The sequence below is a fragment of the Rattus norvegicus genome, chromosome 8, assembly GCF_021556685.1.
Source record: "Rattus norvegicus strain SHRSP/BbbUtx chromosome 8, alternate assembly SHRSP_T2T, whole genome shotgun sequence".
Classification (NCBI taxonomy): domain Eukaryota; kingdom Metazoa; phylum Chordata; class Mammalia; order Rodentia; family Muridae; genus Rattus; species Rattus norvegicus.
In genome coordinates this window covers 35858768-35876691 of record NC_141541.1, presented here as the reverse complement: position 1 = coordinate 35876691, position 17924 = coordinate 35858768, and the positions used below count along the sequence as shown (strand labels likewise).

Genomic DNA, 17924 nt, shown 5'->3' with positions numbered 1-17924 from the left:
GGCAGAAGACCGAGCAGAGAGATTGCGAGCGTATTTTGGAAGGAGGACAGTCAGGGTGTTCATGAATGTGTTTGTTGTTTGTAGGTGGGTGGGGTCAGGACAGAAAGAAGTGAGCAATGCTTCTAGCACCGGATGATGGAATAGAAACCATTTAGTGAGAGGGCCATCCAAAGCCACTGCCCAATGCAAAGCCGCAGACAATGAGACTCTGCTCAGAAGTGCTGTTTTTTTGTGCGCAGAGCAGCTCCGTAGCCCACCTCAGAGCTCTAGAGCTTTTGCTTTTACCTCATAGAACTGCATAGACGGCTTACCCAGGGAAGGTGCTCACGGGACAATCTGAGCACAGTGTATCCATTGGAGATGTCAGCCAAGGTCCTTCCTAGGGATCACTGTGCCGGATCAAGATATTGAGTACACTCTGTGCATGGCAGAAGTTTAGCCTTCCCTTAATTAAGTTCAACCCATTTGGCTTTAATCCCCATACAATTACAGCAAGCTTTTGTTTCTACACTGTAACCAAAGATCAACTCAACCACAGCTCGGGCAAGGGCTTAATACACCGATCGTTAGCTTCGCGGACTGTCATCAGGCAGTCCATTTTGCAACGGCAGTTTGAGAGCCAGGAGGAAAAGAAAAACATTTTAAAATCTCTGCAGCAGTTTCAGGAAGAAGAGATTTGTTTCTCTGGGGGAGAATGTCACAGAGGTGACGTGCCAGAGGACGTTGGGTCTCACTAGGAGTCGGCAAAGTGGTTATGGGTAAACAGGGGGAGGGCTGGAGACAAGAAGGTTTGTCAGAGTGGCTTGCCAGAGCAGTGGGCTGTGAAGGGAACAAGGTCACTTTAGCATGAGGTGTTTCGAGGTGGCGCTTGAACGTGCAGTGTTACCACGCAGGTCAGCTCGCACAGGTTAGCCAGTAGCACTGTGTCAGACAGACCCTTCTTACTGCAGGAGACACAAAGATGTGCGTGGCTGAGGGGACTGTAACGTGTTCTGTTCATTCTGAATCTCTCCTACACATCTGTACTGCTGCAGGGTTTTCCTCTTCCTTGAAGCAGTGGCCCTCAGACTTCCTGGTCCTGCTGTCTTAAGAGTCTTGGTGACTTTAGAGTTCAGGTAGGTCCCCACGCTATGACTTCTCCTTCCTTTGCCATCGCCAGCTTGAGCAGACGATTTAGCCAGGGTCAGGCCCACATATGCTCACCTAATAAGTGACTTGCCCCAAGGACATGAGTGAGTTGGAGAATCCCTCGAAAGGTCCTAGGAGCATGAATCCAACTTTCCCAGCAGGCAGAGCGTTCTGAGAAACCCAGGAAGAGATGAAACGGCAGCCGGGGACTAAGCTGGTCCGGCATGGGGAGGCTCATGGTCATGGCAGTCATGCAGTGAGGAAGGCATCTTGTGGAGGCTGGGTCATTTGATTCTGAGTTAGCCTTTTTCTGTGAGAGATGAGAAGGACTGTGTGTGTGTGTGTGTGTGTGTGTGCGCGCGCACGTGTGTGTAATGCTGGGTATCAAATACATGAACACTCATATGAGACGTACTCTATCAGTGTGCTACATCTCCAGTTTTGGGTTTTGAGGCTGGCTGTTCCTGGGGTTCTTCACTGCCAATCTGGAAACAAGAGAACTTAGCATCATGTATATTTTTATTTAATTTATTTATTGAGGCAGTGCTCACTACGTAGAGCAGGCTGGCCTGTGTGTTTGCCACCACACCCGCCTTATATATACTTACTTTATAAGGATTAAACCAAACAGGTTTATGTCAGCATAAACTTTACTTTGTCCTGTTGTTGGTCATAGGGATGTCGTGGGCATGCACACAGGGTATGCATGGGACAGGGAGGTGACTCTTCTACTGGATTTACAACAGATTCGTTGTAAATGACCAGATGGGTGCCTTTCACAGGCGAGGTACACATTTAGCCTTCTGAGGTCAAGGATGAAACTGTAGGAAGCTGGGAAAGAAAAGGAGTCATTCTTTTCTCAACAGGATAGCAGGTTCAGGACCACGAGTCCCTTCTGGTCTTTGGCGCCTCCAACCCGGCTAACTTTCAGTCATTCACTAATTGAAGGGTGTTGTGCCCGTGGTAATCCAAAGTGGGGAGTTATTTTTTAGTGTGCTCCATTTGGCTTTGGAGTGAGTGCTTTGCATGCTGTACGGTGGCAGATTTATTACCCTGTGCATTACACTGACATCACTTACACTTGGAGGACTCCGGCCAGTGAGACACAGTAGTGCAATGAGAAAGACCCAGCCTTGGCTCACAGGGAGGAAGAGTCATCTGCCCATCAAGGAAGGATCAGTCTATGTCAGTAGACAAAACCATTATCTCTCTTTGGTCTAATGTTCCCAGAGTTGTTACGTCACTTATACCCAGAACACACCAGCAGGGGGCTCTGCTTGTGGTATCTGCTGTGGGACACAGACTTATAGGGATTATGTCACTTTAAGAAGGGAAGGCGGAAACTTGGGGCTTGTTAATTTCAAAGCAGGGGTTTTCATTTTGCTCACTCTTGTTACCCCAGAGCCAGGACAGCGCATACTCTGCGCTCAGTCCTTTTGGTTCACTATTCGAGTAGCAGTGGAGGAATAGCCCAGGGGATTGCTAAGGCAGAGGGAGCACTTTTGATGTCTGTGCTGGGAAGGCAGGTTTCCTTAAGGAAGGAAAGTATAGGCCCCGTAGGATGACTCAGCCAGTAAGGGCTCCTTACTGCCTAGCCTGATGATCCTCCATTCTTAGAACCTACAAGGTGGAAAGAGAGACCAGATATCTTGCAAGTTGTTCTCAAACACACAAATAAACACAACAACAACAACAACAAATTAAAGGAAGGGAGTGTAGAAAAAAGGGAGAAGGTTGACGAGCGATCCGTGCATCTAGGGGTCAGAAAGGATTACGGAAGTTTTAGAAAAGAAAAATCCAGAAAAAATGGGATGTGCAGTCAGTATGTGATGCTGCAAACAGTTGGGGAAAGACTCTGAGGACCTGCAAGCTTTTCTCTGGGCACAGGCCACTGTCAGAGGCTCCAACAGCGAAGAAGAGGCTGCTACTGTCCCCAGGAGGGGACATGACACACGGGGAAGGCATGGTCTTACAGCAGGTGGCTACGGTTTTGGAGGGACAATAACGGAGACACGGGTATCTGGTAAGATGACTGATCGTAGAGAAAGGTGCAGGGGAGAGAGATTAAAAATTGTGTAAGATGTGGTGGAGAGAGGGCCAGTATCAAAGGGTCGGGCTGAAGGGCAGTGCTCCAGGAGAAAGAGCCACCTGTGACAAAGAGGAAAAGCCAGCCAGAACTTTGTGGTGCTTCTATTCGGGGTTCTGGGGGGAGAGGAGGAGCTTCCCGGGGACATGGCGGAAGGCGGGACCGGCCGCAACAGGTGTGCGGGCGCCCGTGCTGGCTGGATGACGGGGCGGGGCGACCAGGAGGCCACACCCTGAAACTACCTGCGCGGGGAGGAAGGATGAGATCGGGAGCCTCCGCCGCCGGCCGGGCGCGCTGGGCCTGCCCCGGAACTTGGCTCGTGCCTCCCCTCACACCCTTCGTTCCTCGTGTCCCCAGCACCCCGCGGGTCATGGTAGTCGGTTGCCGGCAGAGACCACGCGTCTGAGACCGGCGATCGGGCCGCCGAGACCATGGGGAACAATCGGGGCCGCAAGGCCGGAGGGGGCTCGCAGGACTTCGGCGCCGGACTCAAGTACAACTCCCGGCTAGAGGTGAGCGAGCGCTGGGGACCCGGGACCGGGCGTTCACAGTCCCGATCCGCGCGCACCGTCACCTGCGCCGGGCCCTCGGTTTCGCCCGAGCTCCGCTCTATGGCCCGTGGGTGGCCGGAGCTCGGGTGCACAGGTGGAATTTCCTGTTCGGTGGGTGCCTGGCCGCTGGTGGCAGGGCGGGGCCGGTCGGACCTCGGCCACCGAGGAGGCGGGAAGCCCTAGGGCCCCGAGGCGTCCTGCGTCTTGCCCCCTCTCTTCTTCCGGTGGCTGGAAAAAGAGGACCTCCGATGGGGGCCCCCATTGATCTGGGCAATCAGTGCTCCGAGTGGGTGACCTGGGCTATAGCAAGGACAAGTTGGAGACTTGTCTGTCCTTGGCCTCTGCAGAAACTCGTTTTAGTCTTCCTGGTAAAAGGCATTTTGGATCTTTTGTAAGGGGTAAACTCAGAGCAGAGCTTTGTCCACAGAGTGTGGAGCCGAGGGCTTGTTGGCCCTTCAGAAGGTGGCTGTCTGGGAAGTGGTGAAGCCTCTGTCCTGAGCTTTCTGGAAGAAGCCTTCAGTAAATGGGAAGCAGAAGCATGAGAAGTCTCTTGAAAGACCTCAAGAAGTATTTCACTTTATAGTGCACAGAGGGAAGAGGGCGTTAGTTACCTTACTAAAGACAGGACGGAGTGGTGGTGGTGCAGTGCTCTGGTGGGACTAGCGGCCAGGCATTTTTCTGAACCGCAGCAAGAGGTTGGTGAGCGAGGCTTGTTGCCATCTCTGGCAGAGGCAGTTTCCTGGAGCCGAGCTCGCTTCCCCTTCCGCCACTTTTTTCATGCGCTCCTTCTCTGGTGACTTGGAGAAAAGCAGATCTCCGGACCGCGAGCCGCGACTCTGTTGCCTTCACTTTTCACCGCTTGTAGCCAGAGTCCCCACAACCTGCGCTTCTGTCCTGATGCCACCTGCTGCTGCCCTTCTCTTTCTTTCTGTAATTGGGGTGTTTGTGAGTTCTTAGTAATTGCTTACTTGGCGCTCGTGCTTCCTCAGCAGGTAGCCTGTTGTTTGATGTTTGGTCTTCAGGGCGACTTTTCTTTCATTCTCAGTTTGCCCTTCCTGACTTCCCTTTCGAAAAACTGATGCTGATACTGAAAGTGGGTTCTCTGGTGGTTGAACTCAGTCTCCTGCTTAGGCTACCTACCTCCCGGGCTGGGCGCACAGTTTCTCCCCGACGGGATCCAGGGTGGGGCTCACCGCTCTGGTCCCTGGGCTCCTGTTAGATTCCTATTCACCAGTAACTCCACTTTGCCTTCCCCCTAGGTCCTCATTCATCTTGTCCCCATCCCTTGGGTTGCTCCTACTCACTTCTGCTGGTTTCGTTCCCCTGCTTGGTTCACTCTTTTCTCCAGTTTGGTTGCCCGACCCCTGTATCAGTGTTGGGCCAGGCACTCACTGCCCAAAGGGGATGTGTTTGGTTCATTTAAGGAACTTAGTCTTTTGGGACATGTGAACAGACGCACACACAAAGTTCGACACGATGCAATGTGTCTTCAAAGAGAAGGCACAGCTCACGTTCGTAGCAAGTGTGCCTTCCACCCTAGACTTCAGTGTTCGTGGTTGCACCACCCAGGAGGGTCTGTTTACAATTGGGGTCTGCAAATCTGTCTTGACGCTTTCTCTGACCAGTCTGTGTAGCTGCTGCCTCTTGGGTGGCTTCTGTCACAGAGACTGGGGTCATGCTGGGTTCCGGGGGCACCACTACACAGCTTTTGGGTTGTGACTTGTCTGCCTTCTTCCCAAGGTTGATTATGCTGGCCCCTCATGGCTCCCAAAGAGGGCAGGAGTTATGCATATGGTAATGATTTCCTTAGGTAAGACAGTGTTCTCTACAATAGTGAGACAGACTGGGCACTTATAGATGCTGTGGGCCAATATTAGGTGTTTAGGGGCTAGGCCTTTCAGCCTTGAATGTTTAGAGTCATCTGCTAATTGCTCAAACATTCACCCTTTCATTCAGTCACTTATTTGCATAACAGGTATTTACTAAGTACCCATTGACCAAGCACCTGTCAGGTACTGAGAAGGATCCCAGTCCCAGTCCCTGCCTTCTGGGTCACCATGGGTAGAATGGACAAGCACAGAGTGGGCATTTAGAAGGATATCTGTTTAGCCCAAGCTGGTGGCCAGGGCAGATGAATTGCAGGCATCTGTGATGTAGTAACAAGGGAGGGAGGACAACATGGAGCCAAGACCCAGGGCCACGACTGCCCAACCAGGTGATCTGAGATGTTATCCAATCCCAGTAAACCTGTGTTCCCAGCTAGGAAATGGAGTAGCGTGTGTGACCCCGGTTTATTCCTAGGATTTAAAGAAGTACTCTTTGCTTAGGAAACCTTTGTAAATCCATAGTGGTTTTTAATCAAACAATCAGGGTTTTTTGTTTGTTTGTTTGTTATTTTGAGTTTAAAAGGCCCTGAGACCAATAAGAAAGTGACATTTTTGGGGGTGCAAATTGGGGGCAATCTCTGCCTTAGGTGGGTTCCTGACTTTGCAGAAGCCCTGGGCTGCCTGGCTGAGCACAGGGCAATGATCCATTCATAGAGGGTTTGCTGGGGAGCCACACCCCCAGCCATCTGCAGTGTAGACCATCTTGTTGAGCCTTTCACTTTACCCTGTCTCCAGCTTCTGTGAAGAAGACCCCCCTTTTTTTATTTTGACAAGAAATGAGTGGCCTACTGACCCTGATTTCCTCAGATTCTTTTCTTCTCTCAGCAGGCAAAGTGCACCTGTAGAAACCTCTAAGTACTGGGTGCTGGGTGACAGACACTCGGGAGGCAGCGGGCAGTGGGAGTGTTGTGTGGGTGAGGAACAGCAGGTGCTGTCAGGTCCTGCTGTCCTCACTTAGGAGTCCGGAAAGCTGAGGCAGAGGAAGAAAGCACTAAACTTTTAAGAATTGCTTCTATGTGCCTGAACCTTCTGTTCCCAGAGGACTTGCTTAGGGCCACCTGTGGCTAAGGTGCTATTATCACAGGCTACGGAAGGAGAATCCATCTTGCTTCCTCTCTCTCCTGGTCTCTGTGGACAGTGGCCTCGGAGTGCTGCGGTCTCGGAGTTCCCCTGGTGTCTGTTTGTTCCCTAGTGTGTGGTTCTACCCAGGCTGTTGGCTCTTCTCTCCTAAATCATGAAGTGTGTTCTTGAAATGGGAGAGAGAACCGGACAGAGTCTGGAGAGAGGCCAGGTCTTAAAGATGTTAGCTGGCTCCCCGTGGTGACCACAGGGCAGGACCATGTGCAGCGCTAGCTTTTGCTGCTAGTACTTGGTGGCTTACCCTATCATCTCAGAGGTCACGATGTTCCTCTGTATCCAAGGGGGATTGCTTCCTGGATTTCGGAATCTAAAGTGTTCGTGTTCCTTCGGTAAGGCAACATGGTAGGGCCCTGATTGGATTCACAGTAGAGAGACATTCTGAACACTTTGTCATTAGGCGGTCTGGTCAGTATGTAAGCTGACATGTTGTAGCCTGCCACGTACTGGAGCTGTATGTGTGTGTGTTGTATGTGATGGTTTTTGGTTTGTGGAGTGTGACTATTCATAAATAATTCAAACAGCCCTCACGCACTTCAGGTCATCTCTAAATATAATACAACGTAAACAGTCGTTATATTAGAGACAAACGAGTGTCTCTACCTGTTCCCTGCAGATGCAGTTTTTATTTAATCATTTAGTAATTATTTCTATTTGCTGGTAGTTGTTTGTGGTGCTAATGATTAAGCCCAGACCTTTGTGCACTGACTCTGAGCAATCCTCGGGTTCTGTGTAGCCCTGGCTGTCCTGGGACTCGCTCTGTAGACCGGGCTGGCCTCGAACTCACAGAGATCTGCCTGCCTCTGCCTCCCAAGTGCTGGAATGGAAGGTGTGTGCCATCACCGCCCTGCCCGTCAGACAAGTTTTCCAGAGTCGGGTTCATACTGAAAGTGCCTCCAGGTCTTTCTGTTTTGCTCTTTCTGCCTGAGGTTTTCCCAGAGGGTTTTGTGACTGTTGTCTAACTGGTCGGAATCTCAGATCCCTCTGTCTGTCTGGGGTCCCTGCTAGGTTATGTGATTATCACGATGGTGATGAGGGGAAAGGTGGAGGTTTCCTCTTCTACCCTTGCCTCAGTAAGTAGCTTCAGTCCGTTGTTGACTGGCTGCAGCGTTGACGGGGAGAGACTAGAAGCATAGTTTACTCTGGGGCCCAAAGGCCTTGTGTAAACTGCCCAAAGACAGTGGGAGGTAAAGATTTCAGACCTTGATCTGTGTGACTTCAAAGCCCATGAGCTTAACCACAATGCTATTATAAAACGGGGTTCCAAAGACAGGGGTGATTGATGCGTGTCCCCAGCAAATCCCAGAACACATCATTAGGGCGTTTCGAGCACATAAAAAAAAAGAAGAAGAAGAAGAGGTGATCACCAGGCGCCAGCCCAGTGCACCTAAGTCATCGCACTCCAAACCTGTCTGGTTTTCCTTTTGATGGCTGAGGTAGCCGGGAGACCAGGAGCACAGCAGGGTGATCGCAACGTGGCTTTCAACGAAATGTGCCTTCATTTATTATGTGCACCATTAAATATCATGGCACTATTTTAAACTGAAAAGCAATTCACCCAAGTCAGCCTCGTGCCAGCCCTCAGCTGGTGTGGGAATGTTACCATGTAGTGCACAAGTCTGGCAAAGGCATAGCATTGAACCTGTCTCTGGGCCTCATGGAGGACTGGGGACTGGCAGTCTTAAGGTCTGGTAGGTTTGCGAATGATTACGCAGTATGCTAAGGAGTCCCTCTGAGTGGTGACCTTTGGGGTGCCCCGCATTTCCCTCTGGGTGTTGTGCCTTTTCCTCTTTAGTGACGATTCCGACGGGACATTCAGACTTGGGACATTGGCCTCTTGGCTTCTGGAGACAGCAGTAAGCCGGGAGAGAAAGGCCGATGCCACTGATGGTTTAGCAATGACTCAGACGGAGCTAGCTGGCCCTCTGGGTGGATTGTCGAAACAGAACGTGTCCATCTGGGTCTGGAGGAAAGACTGCCCGCATGACACCATTCTCCCAGATGGAAACAGAAACCACCTCCCTCCCTGGCTCAGGGTGAGGAGCTCACCCCACCCCAGTGCATCCAGAGTTTTGAGGTGACAGTGATTTTACCACAGACAGAGCTTGTCATTTGTCCAGTGGCTGTCCCCAGTCTAAGGTGCGAGTTGGTTTGTTTTTTCGATCCCTCCTGCACCATATTTATCCAGATGGGTTAAAGAATATTTGTGAGGACCAGTGAAGTAGCTCAGCAAAACCAGCCAAACCAGCCATAGTTTTATCCCTGAAACTCACAAAAGCTCTACATGTAATGGCTATATCTGTAATCCTAGCATTCCTCCTGTGAGATGGGATGGAGAGATAGAAAAGTTGCCCAGGAGCTAGAAAGACAGCCAACCCCCACGTATCACATAGCAGAAAGCCCTCAGAGTAACACATAACAGAAAGCCCTCAACATAACACATAGCAGAAAGCCCTCAACATAACACATAGCAGAAAGACCTCAGAGTAACACATAGCAGAAAGAAAAAAAAAAAAAGAAAAGAAAAGAAAGCAAGATCCTGTCAAAGTAAGGTAGAAGGAAAGAACGGACCCTTGAAGTTATACTCTCTCTCTAACTTCCTCACACACCTGCACCGTAGCACAGGTGCATCCACACACACACCATACACCCCGCACTAATAAGGAAAAAAATAAAATATTAGAAGGCTAAGAAAGTTTAGTATACATTCAAAGAAAATATGCTCAACCCGGATACACAGTGTTTTTATTCTATTGCTCTAATTAGATGTGTCCTGTTTATTTTATGTATGGGTGTTTCATTAGTACGTATGTATGTGTAATGTGTGCAGGCTGAATGCCTACGGAGAGAAGAGGGCAGCACTGGAATTACAGATGGTTGTGAGCCACCATGAGGGTGCTGGATGTTGAATCCCGGTCCTCTGTAAGGGCAATAGGTGCTCTTAACCGCTGAGCCATCTCTCCAGCCAGTCAGAATATATATATGTGAGTCCACTGTAGCTGTCTTCAGACACACCAGAAAGAGGGCATCGGATCCCATTACAGATGGTTGTGAGCCACCATGTGGTTGCTGGGAATTGAACTCAGGACCTCTGGAACATCAGTCAGTGCTCTGAACTGCTGAGCCATCTCTCCAGCCCCTAGTCAGTCAGAATTTTTAAATGAGAGGAAGTGCTCTGGCAAGTGGCTGCTGTTTATGTGAGTTTCGTCTCTCCCTCCTTCCCTCTCTCTGTTTTTGTTTGTTTGTCTGTTTTCAAGATGGTCTCACTCTGGAGATCTGACTGTCCTGGATCTCACGATGTAGACCAGGCTGGCCTTGAACTCACAGACACCGCCCGCCTCTGCCTCCACAGTGCTGGATAGTTAAACAAACCTCTTAAGGTTTCTTTGTGATGACAAAAGTTAGGGAGGGGTTTAAAGTCAAGAGTATAGAAAAAAGATGAGAAGGTGAATTTTTTTTTTCTGGAATTCGTTCGCCAGGGTAATGATTTAAAATTTTAAAAATGATTTTCATCTACATGTATGTGTGTGTGTGTGCATCCCTGTGTATATAGACACGTATGTGCAGGTGTTCTCAGAGGCAGAAGAGGGCATCAGATACTCTGGAGTTATGGGTGCTTGTGAGCCACCCCGTGTGGGTCTCACCAGTGAGCCATCTCTCCAGCCCCTGTTCCCTGAGGTTTTGATCCTGTAAGTAACGCTATGGCCCCAATTTTTTTTTTAATTTTTAAAATTTTTCTGGGGAGATACTATGAAAAGCATACACATGGAGGTCATTTATGGGAGTCAGTTCTCTCCTACCACATGGGTACCAGGGACTGGACGCAGGCTGTCAGGCTCGGCAGCAAGCATCTTTAGTCACTGAACCACGTCACTGGCCTTTATTAAATATCTTTATTCTTTTGCTTTTGTTTTTATGTAAGTTTTTTCCCTTATTAATCTAGTCACCCACTCTACATCCTGATGGTAGCCTCCCCTCCCTGCTCTCCTCCCAGTCCCTCCCTCCCCCTTCCCTCTCTCCTTCTCAGAGAAGGGCAGGTTTCTTGTGGGTTTCAACCTGCTCCAGTCCATCAACTGCAGTAGGACTAGGCGCCTCCCCTTTCACTGAGCCTAGACAAGGCAGCCCAGCCAGAGGCAAAGGGTCCAAAGGCAGGCCACAGAGTTGCCTGCTCCAGTTGCCAGGGGACCCACGTGAAGACTAAGCCGCCCATCTGTCACACATGTGCAGGGGGCCCAGGTCCGTCCCATGCATGCTTTCTGGTCGGTGGTCCAGTCTCTGTGAACCCTTATGGGCCCAGGTAGTTGATTCTGTACGATTTCTTGTGGTGTCCTTGACCCCTTTGGCTCCTCCAATCCTTCCTCTCCTTCTTCCGTAAGATTCCTTGGGCTTGGGGAGGGGAGAAAAAAAAAAAGATTCCTTGGGCTCCGCCTAATGTTTGGCCGAGAGTCTCTTAAGCCATAAGGAAATTGTGGAGCTAAAATCACAGTGCCTCCCCTTCCGTTTCCCATCAGTTGAGAGTTGAGGAAGGGATGTGTCCCAGGGAGTTCATCTGATGGTTCATAAAGGACAAGAATTACCCATAACCCTCCCTATCTGTTCTGCATATCTAACCAACCACTGATTGAAAATATCTGAAGAATTAAGTACGCCCATATAGGTTTTTCTTGCGTTTATTCTGAAACATATAACACACTGCCAGTTTGTCTATGTTTACATCTAGAGATAATTTGAGGTATACAGAAGGATATGCAAGAATTATAGGTAAACAGTACTTCATTTTATTCAAGTGACTTGACTTGGGGACTTACAGGTTCTGTCATCCAATGAAACCTGGAATCCATCTTCTGTGGGTGGGGACCAGTACCTATTCCAGATGGATATGACTTCTATTTCAGTCTGTCTTCATTTTTCTTTGTTGGTTACTGACTCTTTGAAGGGATGTTTCGGTCCATCACGCAAGCTTCCCCTTGGTGCTGTCTCATTCCTTCTCCTTTCCTTTGATTGTTTAGGTGTTTTTGGACGATTGATGAAAACGCAGAGATCAGGTTGTGCTGTCTCATTTAGATGCTGTTCATGAGAATATGACTGATGAGGAGGTTAAGCCGGGTGGCCAGAGGTTTGGAAAACATTCCGTTTGACTGATTGGGAGAATCAAGCATGGTTAGCTAGTGAGAACAGAGGAAGAACACACACACACACACACACACACACACACACACACACACACACACACACACACACTGCACTGCCCTGAGCCGGAGAAATCAGACAGGTTGGATGGTAGCGCTCACAGGGGGAGTGATCTTTTCGAAGCCGATCCCGCTGGAGAGAAGAAGGCCTTGTAATGTCGGTGCCCAGTGAAGGAGATTTCCCAGAGAAGCAGATAGCTCTGGGATTGAGAGCAGGGATGTCTCCTCGAGTCTGCTAGCTTGCTCTGAGGATGAAACTCCGAGAATCCTCCAAGCTGCCTCCTGAGAGTCTGGCTTGTAATTATAAACTCGGCGGAAAGGGTTTCCCGGTTTGCATGTCCAACTCTTTCACTGCAGCCGATCCTCAGATCTGCAGCGTAATTAGGGGCCTGGGAGCCACAGAGCACATGTTTCTGAATCTTACTAATTTGCGGAGGCTTGAGGGTTTTGTTTGCACATCCCCCGGGGCCTCCCAAGGCACACGCAAACCGTGGTATCTATATGCCATGTGTTGTCCCTCAATCATAGAAAAGAAAGTCACGAATCTTTCGGTAGAAACAATGCCTTGAATGATTCTCCATGGATACACTAAACTTTGTGTAGTGAAAAAAGAAAAAAAAAAGCCAACACTCCCCAAATCTTTCATGTTGTGTACTTAGATACTTAGATTCCATTTTTAAAATGATCCAGCCGTGAAGCTAAAATACATTAGTGGCTGAGGGACTGAGGAGCTCGAGGGGGCAGGAAGAAAGAAAGTGTGGCTTAAAGGGACAACGGGCTGGGTGTGGTGGCACACTCCTTTAATGGACTCCCAAGACAGAGGCTGATCTCTGAGTTTGAGGCCAGCCTGGTCTACATAATGAGTGTCAGGACAGCCAGGACTATGTACAGAGACTGTGCCTCAAACCCTTCCCTCACCCAGAGAAAAATAAAAAGACAAGGGGAGGGTCTTTGTGGGTTGGAAGCAGGACACAGCCTTGTCTATAGTGGGCACAGGAACCTACCCCAGCAGCAGAGCACATTGAAAGACCATGTACAAGCTATGGCAGGAGACCTGGGTAGTGTGGAGACCATCAATGCCACACCAGTACAGCGTTTTGAAGTGCTACGCTATGGGGAACACGGGCAAAACCTACAAAACAGTTCATTAATTCTTACGTTTTTAATTTGTTTAATTTGTTGAGATAATTCTTAAATTATCTCAACAAAAACTGCAAGAGTAAACAAAACAAACAAACAGACAAAAAAAAAACACTAGCCTCTAAAATAGGGATGTAGATTCAGTGAAAAGTCTAGAAGACGAATGAAAAGACATCAGGAGATGCTCGACACGCCTCTCCTTTCTGTTGACTAGTTTGTTTTTTGGGAGTGGGGTGGGGTCGGGTGGGTTAGATCAGCGGGGGTGTGCTGTTACACTTGGCCACGCTGGGCAGGGAGGATGGTGAGGTGGTTGGGCCATATCTCATTCTCCTGCTTCTTCCCACTCTCCCACTCTCCAAATCAAAGAGTCAATAAGTCTCTGTGGGATTGAGGATGGAGGCTATAAGGGAGGGGAGGTAGGAGAGGCTCAGGAAGGTGCACTGGGCTGGGGCTTTTTTTTTTTTTCTTTTGATGAGCACCCCACACCACACCTGGGCTTGGTCCCCCCTGGGCCTGTCAGGTCTGCTCTGGGCGGGTGAATGCATGGTGGGTGGGGAAGTAAAAATCAAAGGGACACAGTAGAGAGGCCCCTGTCATTAGCAAGAATTAGCTAATTATGTTCTCTAAGGGATCATTAGCCCAGTTTTAAGAGCGAGAGACTGAGGCCCAGTGAGAAGTATTTGCCCCAAGAGCTTAGGGGGCTCAGCCCAGAATCCCCATCTAGGTCACACCCACTCTACTCCACAAAAAAAAAAAAGGGAAGGTTTATGTTAGGCAGGCCCTCCCCACACTGCGTTCCTTCTCTTCTGAGAAGGAAGGTGTCTTGTGGCTGGGATGTATGGCTTCTGTCCCCAGGCTGTGTTGGCAGTGGCCACCACTGTGGGCTTCAGTTTAGACAGGAGGCAGAGAGGCATAAGAGGAGCCTGCTGTGCCCTGTCAGAGACTCTCGTTTCTGTGTGTTGTGGACAGAGCCAGGTAGGTCCTGGGGACTTTCCCTTGTGATCAAGTCAGGTATGGAGACTTTCTGTTTACTTTACTCAGTGAGAGCTACTGGCCTTCTCTTGGTGTTCTGTTCTGTTCTGTTCTGTTAGGCCGTAGTTGATACCAGGATAGAAAGTCTGCATCCAGCATTCACATCTTATGGAACAGTGGAAGGAAGCCAGTGATAGGGTCAGATAGCAAAGATGAGGTGCTGCTGCGTGGGGAAATGGTGAAAAGGTTCGGGAAGCCTCCCTTCTCCCCATGTGGCTAGGCCTGAAGCTGGCTGGGTGAATGGGGAGTGTGTGTTTCCCTGGTAGCCCCAGGGAATTTGAGGAATGATGCCTTAACTATTCTGGGAGGGTCCCATGGCAGGAAGTATAGCCAGCCCACTCCACAGGTACCTTGCATCCTGGGTGGCTTAAAATAGACTGGCTGGAGCTGGTAAGCCAGGCCGCTTCCTTCACCAGTGGTGAGACATGGGTGAGCCTGGCTGCCGAGAAACTGGGAAGCGTGGGTGGAGTTTCTCAAGTGACAGTGACCCAGGCACTTGTTAGAACCTTTCCAGGTCCTGGGTGCTCAGCAGGGTCTGCAGACCGGGAGAGAGGCTGGGGAATCCCAGTGCTGATGAGCAATGTGTTTGTTCTCTAGATCACTTCTTACTAGACAAGACTGGGGAAGGGCTGGCTGGCATTCAACAGGGACCACAGGCGCCTGTGAGCGGAGAGGCGGGCTTTTGGGTTGATCAAATGCTGTGACTAGTGGCTGGGCGGGAGGTTTCAACTGTGTGCTTTTTCTTTCCTTCTCTTGGGTTGCAAAGTTCCTCTTTGGATGAGCGTTTGGGCCGGATCCTGGGTTGTAACAGTGATGGCTGGGTGAAGTCTGATATCGGAAGCTGGCAGGCAGGTGGCCGCTGGTTTGCTGGAGAAAGTCCTCAGAAGAGCTATTCTAGCAGAAAAGTCTTGGGGGGATATCGTGGGTTTAGTTCAGCTCCCTGCAAAAATACCAGACTGTCCCAGTAGACATTCTGGTTTCCCAGTACATATAAAAGTTAATTTCCCTTTTACTCTCTTAAATCTTAAAAGAAAAAAAAAAAGCAACCAACCAAACGAAAACAATCAAAAACCAACATACCAACTTAATTAAGAGTAGTCTTGCTAAAAAATGTAACTGACGATTTGAGCTGCTGTCAAAATGGTGCCCATGGATTGAAGGTGACCTTACCTTCGGTTTGTAAGCAGCACCATATCTTAAGTGGAGTGCAATAAAATGATTTATGCCAGTAATCAGCAACTTGACCTCTGGCTTTTCTCTGACTCCACCTCTGCTGTCTATCAGAGCTGCCCATGTCCCCCAGGTTCAGCTCCTCCCGTCTAAACAACAAACCCGGGGTTCCATTTCAGGATCCATTCTCTATTCTGTGGACTGAGGTGGCCTTTTGGCTCTGTGGTCATTTCTGGGGACTCCGACTAGGATGCCCAGAGCTGGCTGGCAAGATTATGGGGGTATCTTCAAAGGCCTGTCTTCTTGCCTTGCCGACCACCCCAGTGCTCAGCCGTCTCTCACACTTTTGTTTCTTGCTTTGAGAATCACAGGAGGGCTGGAGAGATGGCTCAGAGGTTAAGAATGCTGACTGCTCTTCCAGAGGTCCTGAGAGTTCAATTCCCAGCAACCACATGGTGGCTCACAACCATCTGTAATGGGATCTGATGCCCTCTTCTGGGTGTGTCTAAAGACGGTGACAGTGCACTCACTGTTTATATTTATTTATATAAAATAAATATTAAAAAAAAAGAAAAAAGGAAGAGAAAAAAGAGTCACAGGAATATTTTACAGTTCTCAGTCCAGTAGTGGTGATATCACTGAATTGAAATCTGTCCCACCTGTTGAGTTGATACACTGAGTCACAGGTTACATAAGTGAACACTGTCTATCGAAAATCAGTGACAGTTGGCAGAGGCTCATGCATCCGCTACCGTTGACTTAGTCGCAGATCTGAGCCACACACCTGTGTCCCCGAAACGATGACATCACCACCTCTGCCCCTTGACCTTGATCTCCAGCAGCAGAGACAGGCTTGCCCTTATCATGTGACTGCCCTTCACCCTCCCTGAGAGTCTGAGTAACCGCTTCACGTTTCCATGATTACCTCTGTCTTACCATCAGGTCACACCCAACTTATAAGACATTGAGTCTGGAGCGAAGGTTTTAGTTTTCTCCTGTGCTTTGGGCGGAATCTCTTTAGAATCTTGTGGAATGTGGTGAGGAATTGACAGGGAGTGAAAGAATTCACCCAGATCAGACCAGCATAGAAAAGTTTACAGAGCGTACTGCTATGATGTAACAGGGGAAAACACAGTAACAGAAGAAGCACCTGCCTTGGGCAGTTGGCTGCACTGGTTGGTAGCTTCAGTTTGAGAGCCATCCTGAAGCCCACCAACCACCACCGGACATGCAAATGACGGAACTCGTGATTGGTTGGATATTTGACTGGGGAATTCTGGGTTTACAGGGCCGTGCAGGACGGTGGTTAGCCTGGTTGACCACTGTTAGTCTGACCAGTTCCCATTTCTCCTTTGGCACTGTTAAGGGTGCTCTGCCGACCAGACATACATTATTTAAATTCCCTGATAGGGACATTCCTTTCTGGTCTCTAAATGGTGATACCCTCTCTACAGTTAGTAGTATTGTTGTTTCTAAATATAAAATCACTTTCTAGTTAGTTTCTTTCTAACAGGAACCATGCTGTTAGCAAATTCTTGCCTTGCCTTTCTGGATCAGGGATACTGTGAACCTCAGATAGGCTGTACCCTTATGATGAGTCTGAACCAGGAGAGGGAGCCTCTCAATGAGAGGATCCTGAGTGGATTTGAACAGTGTTGTTGGTTCAGCATTTAGCTTTCAGCCGCGTGTTGTTTCCTACATAATGGAGTAAGGTGGTTGCCAGGTTCTTGTTTACATAAGCAAATAAAATATACAAATAAGAATTTCATTTGTTGTTTGTTTTGAAAACGTCATTTCTAGAGAGATGGGTCATTTAGTAAAAGTGCCTGAGTTTGGATCCTCAGCACCTGTAGCTGCGTGGGAAGAAGGGCGGATCCGCAGAGTTTGGTGGCCAGTGCAGTGAGACAGGTGAGCCTTTGGTGATTTTTGTTTAAAAAAAACAAGGTGAAAGTGATGAGGAAGACACCTGATGTCTTCTGGCATTCACTGAACATACATGTGCACCCACAGGTGTATGCACCTGTGTGCACACATGTATATACATAGACACATCACCCACTCCAAAGAAACTATTTCCTTCAGGGTTTCTGTACTCTTCGTTCCTGGTTTCTGGACCAGGCTACCTCTCACTCCAGGAAGTTGAATGGGAATAGATACTCTGAGGTCATGCTTGTAACCTGAGCCCAGGGCTTTCCCCTTTCCTGCCCCCAGGGTCTGTACTGGGTTACACACTTCAAGCCACTCAGTTCTCTTGTTTTCCTGGAAATTATCCTGTACTCTTTTGTCTCAGTGCCCTGGGGTCATGTTATGTTTCAGGCTACTCTGGGCCAGCACCAAACTGGAGCTTGTGGGTAGGAAGAGGCCACCATAGTTACGAGGCTTCTGTTTGTGGTAAGCAAGCACCTGGCTTCGCAGCCCGGTGTTCTGTTTGTACACCTGCAGATATGTTTACATCTAAGGAGTAGAAACAGACAGGACAGGTGTACTTTCTCTTCTGTTGTCTCTGGCTGTATAGAGATTGTGTGTGAATTACAGCAGGGTGTATAAGGCTCTCTGCCCACCTCTTCCTCCCCACTTGGTCCCCCGCACTGGACTCTGGCGCCAA

At 49.1% G+C, this 17924-nt stretch overlaps 1 protein-coding gene across 1 annotated transcript in view; it reads left to right on the top strand.

Moving 5' to 3' along the window:
* Positions 1 to 3519: 3519 nt before the first annotated feature.
* The window catches only part of St14 (ST14 transmembrane serine protease matriptase), a 40739-nt gene continuing 26334 nt past the window's right edge, over positions 3520 to 17924 (top strand). Inside the window, 1 exon segment of the mRNA NM_053635.2 lies at positions 3520 to 3726. Coding sequence (NP_446087.1) covers positions 3646 to 3726 — 81 coding nt within the window. The 5' untranslated portion in view covers positions 3520 to 3645.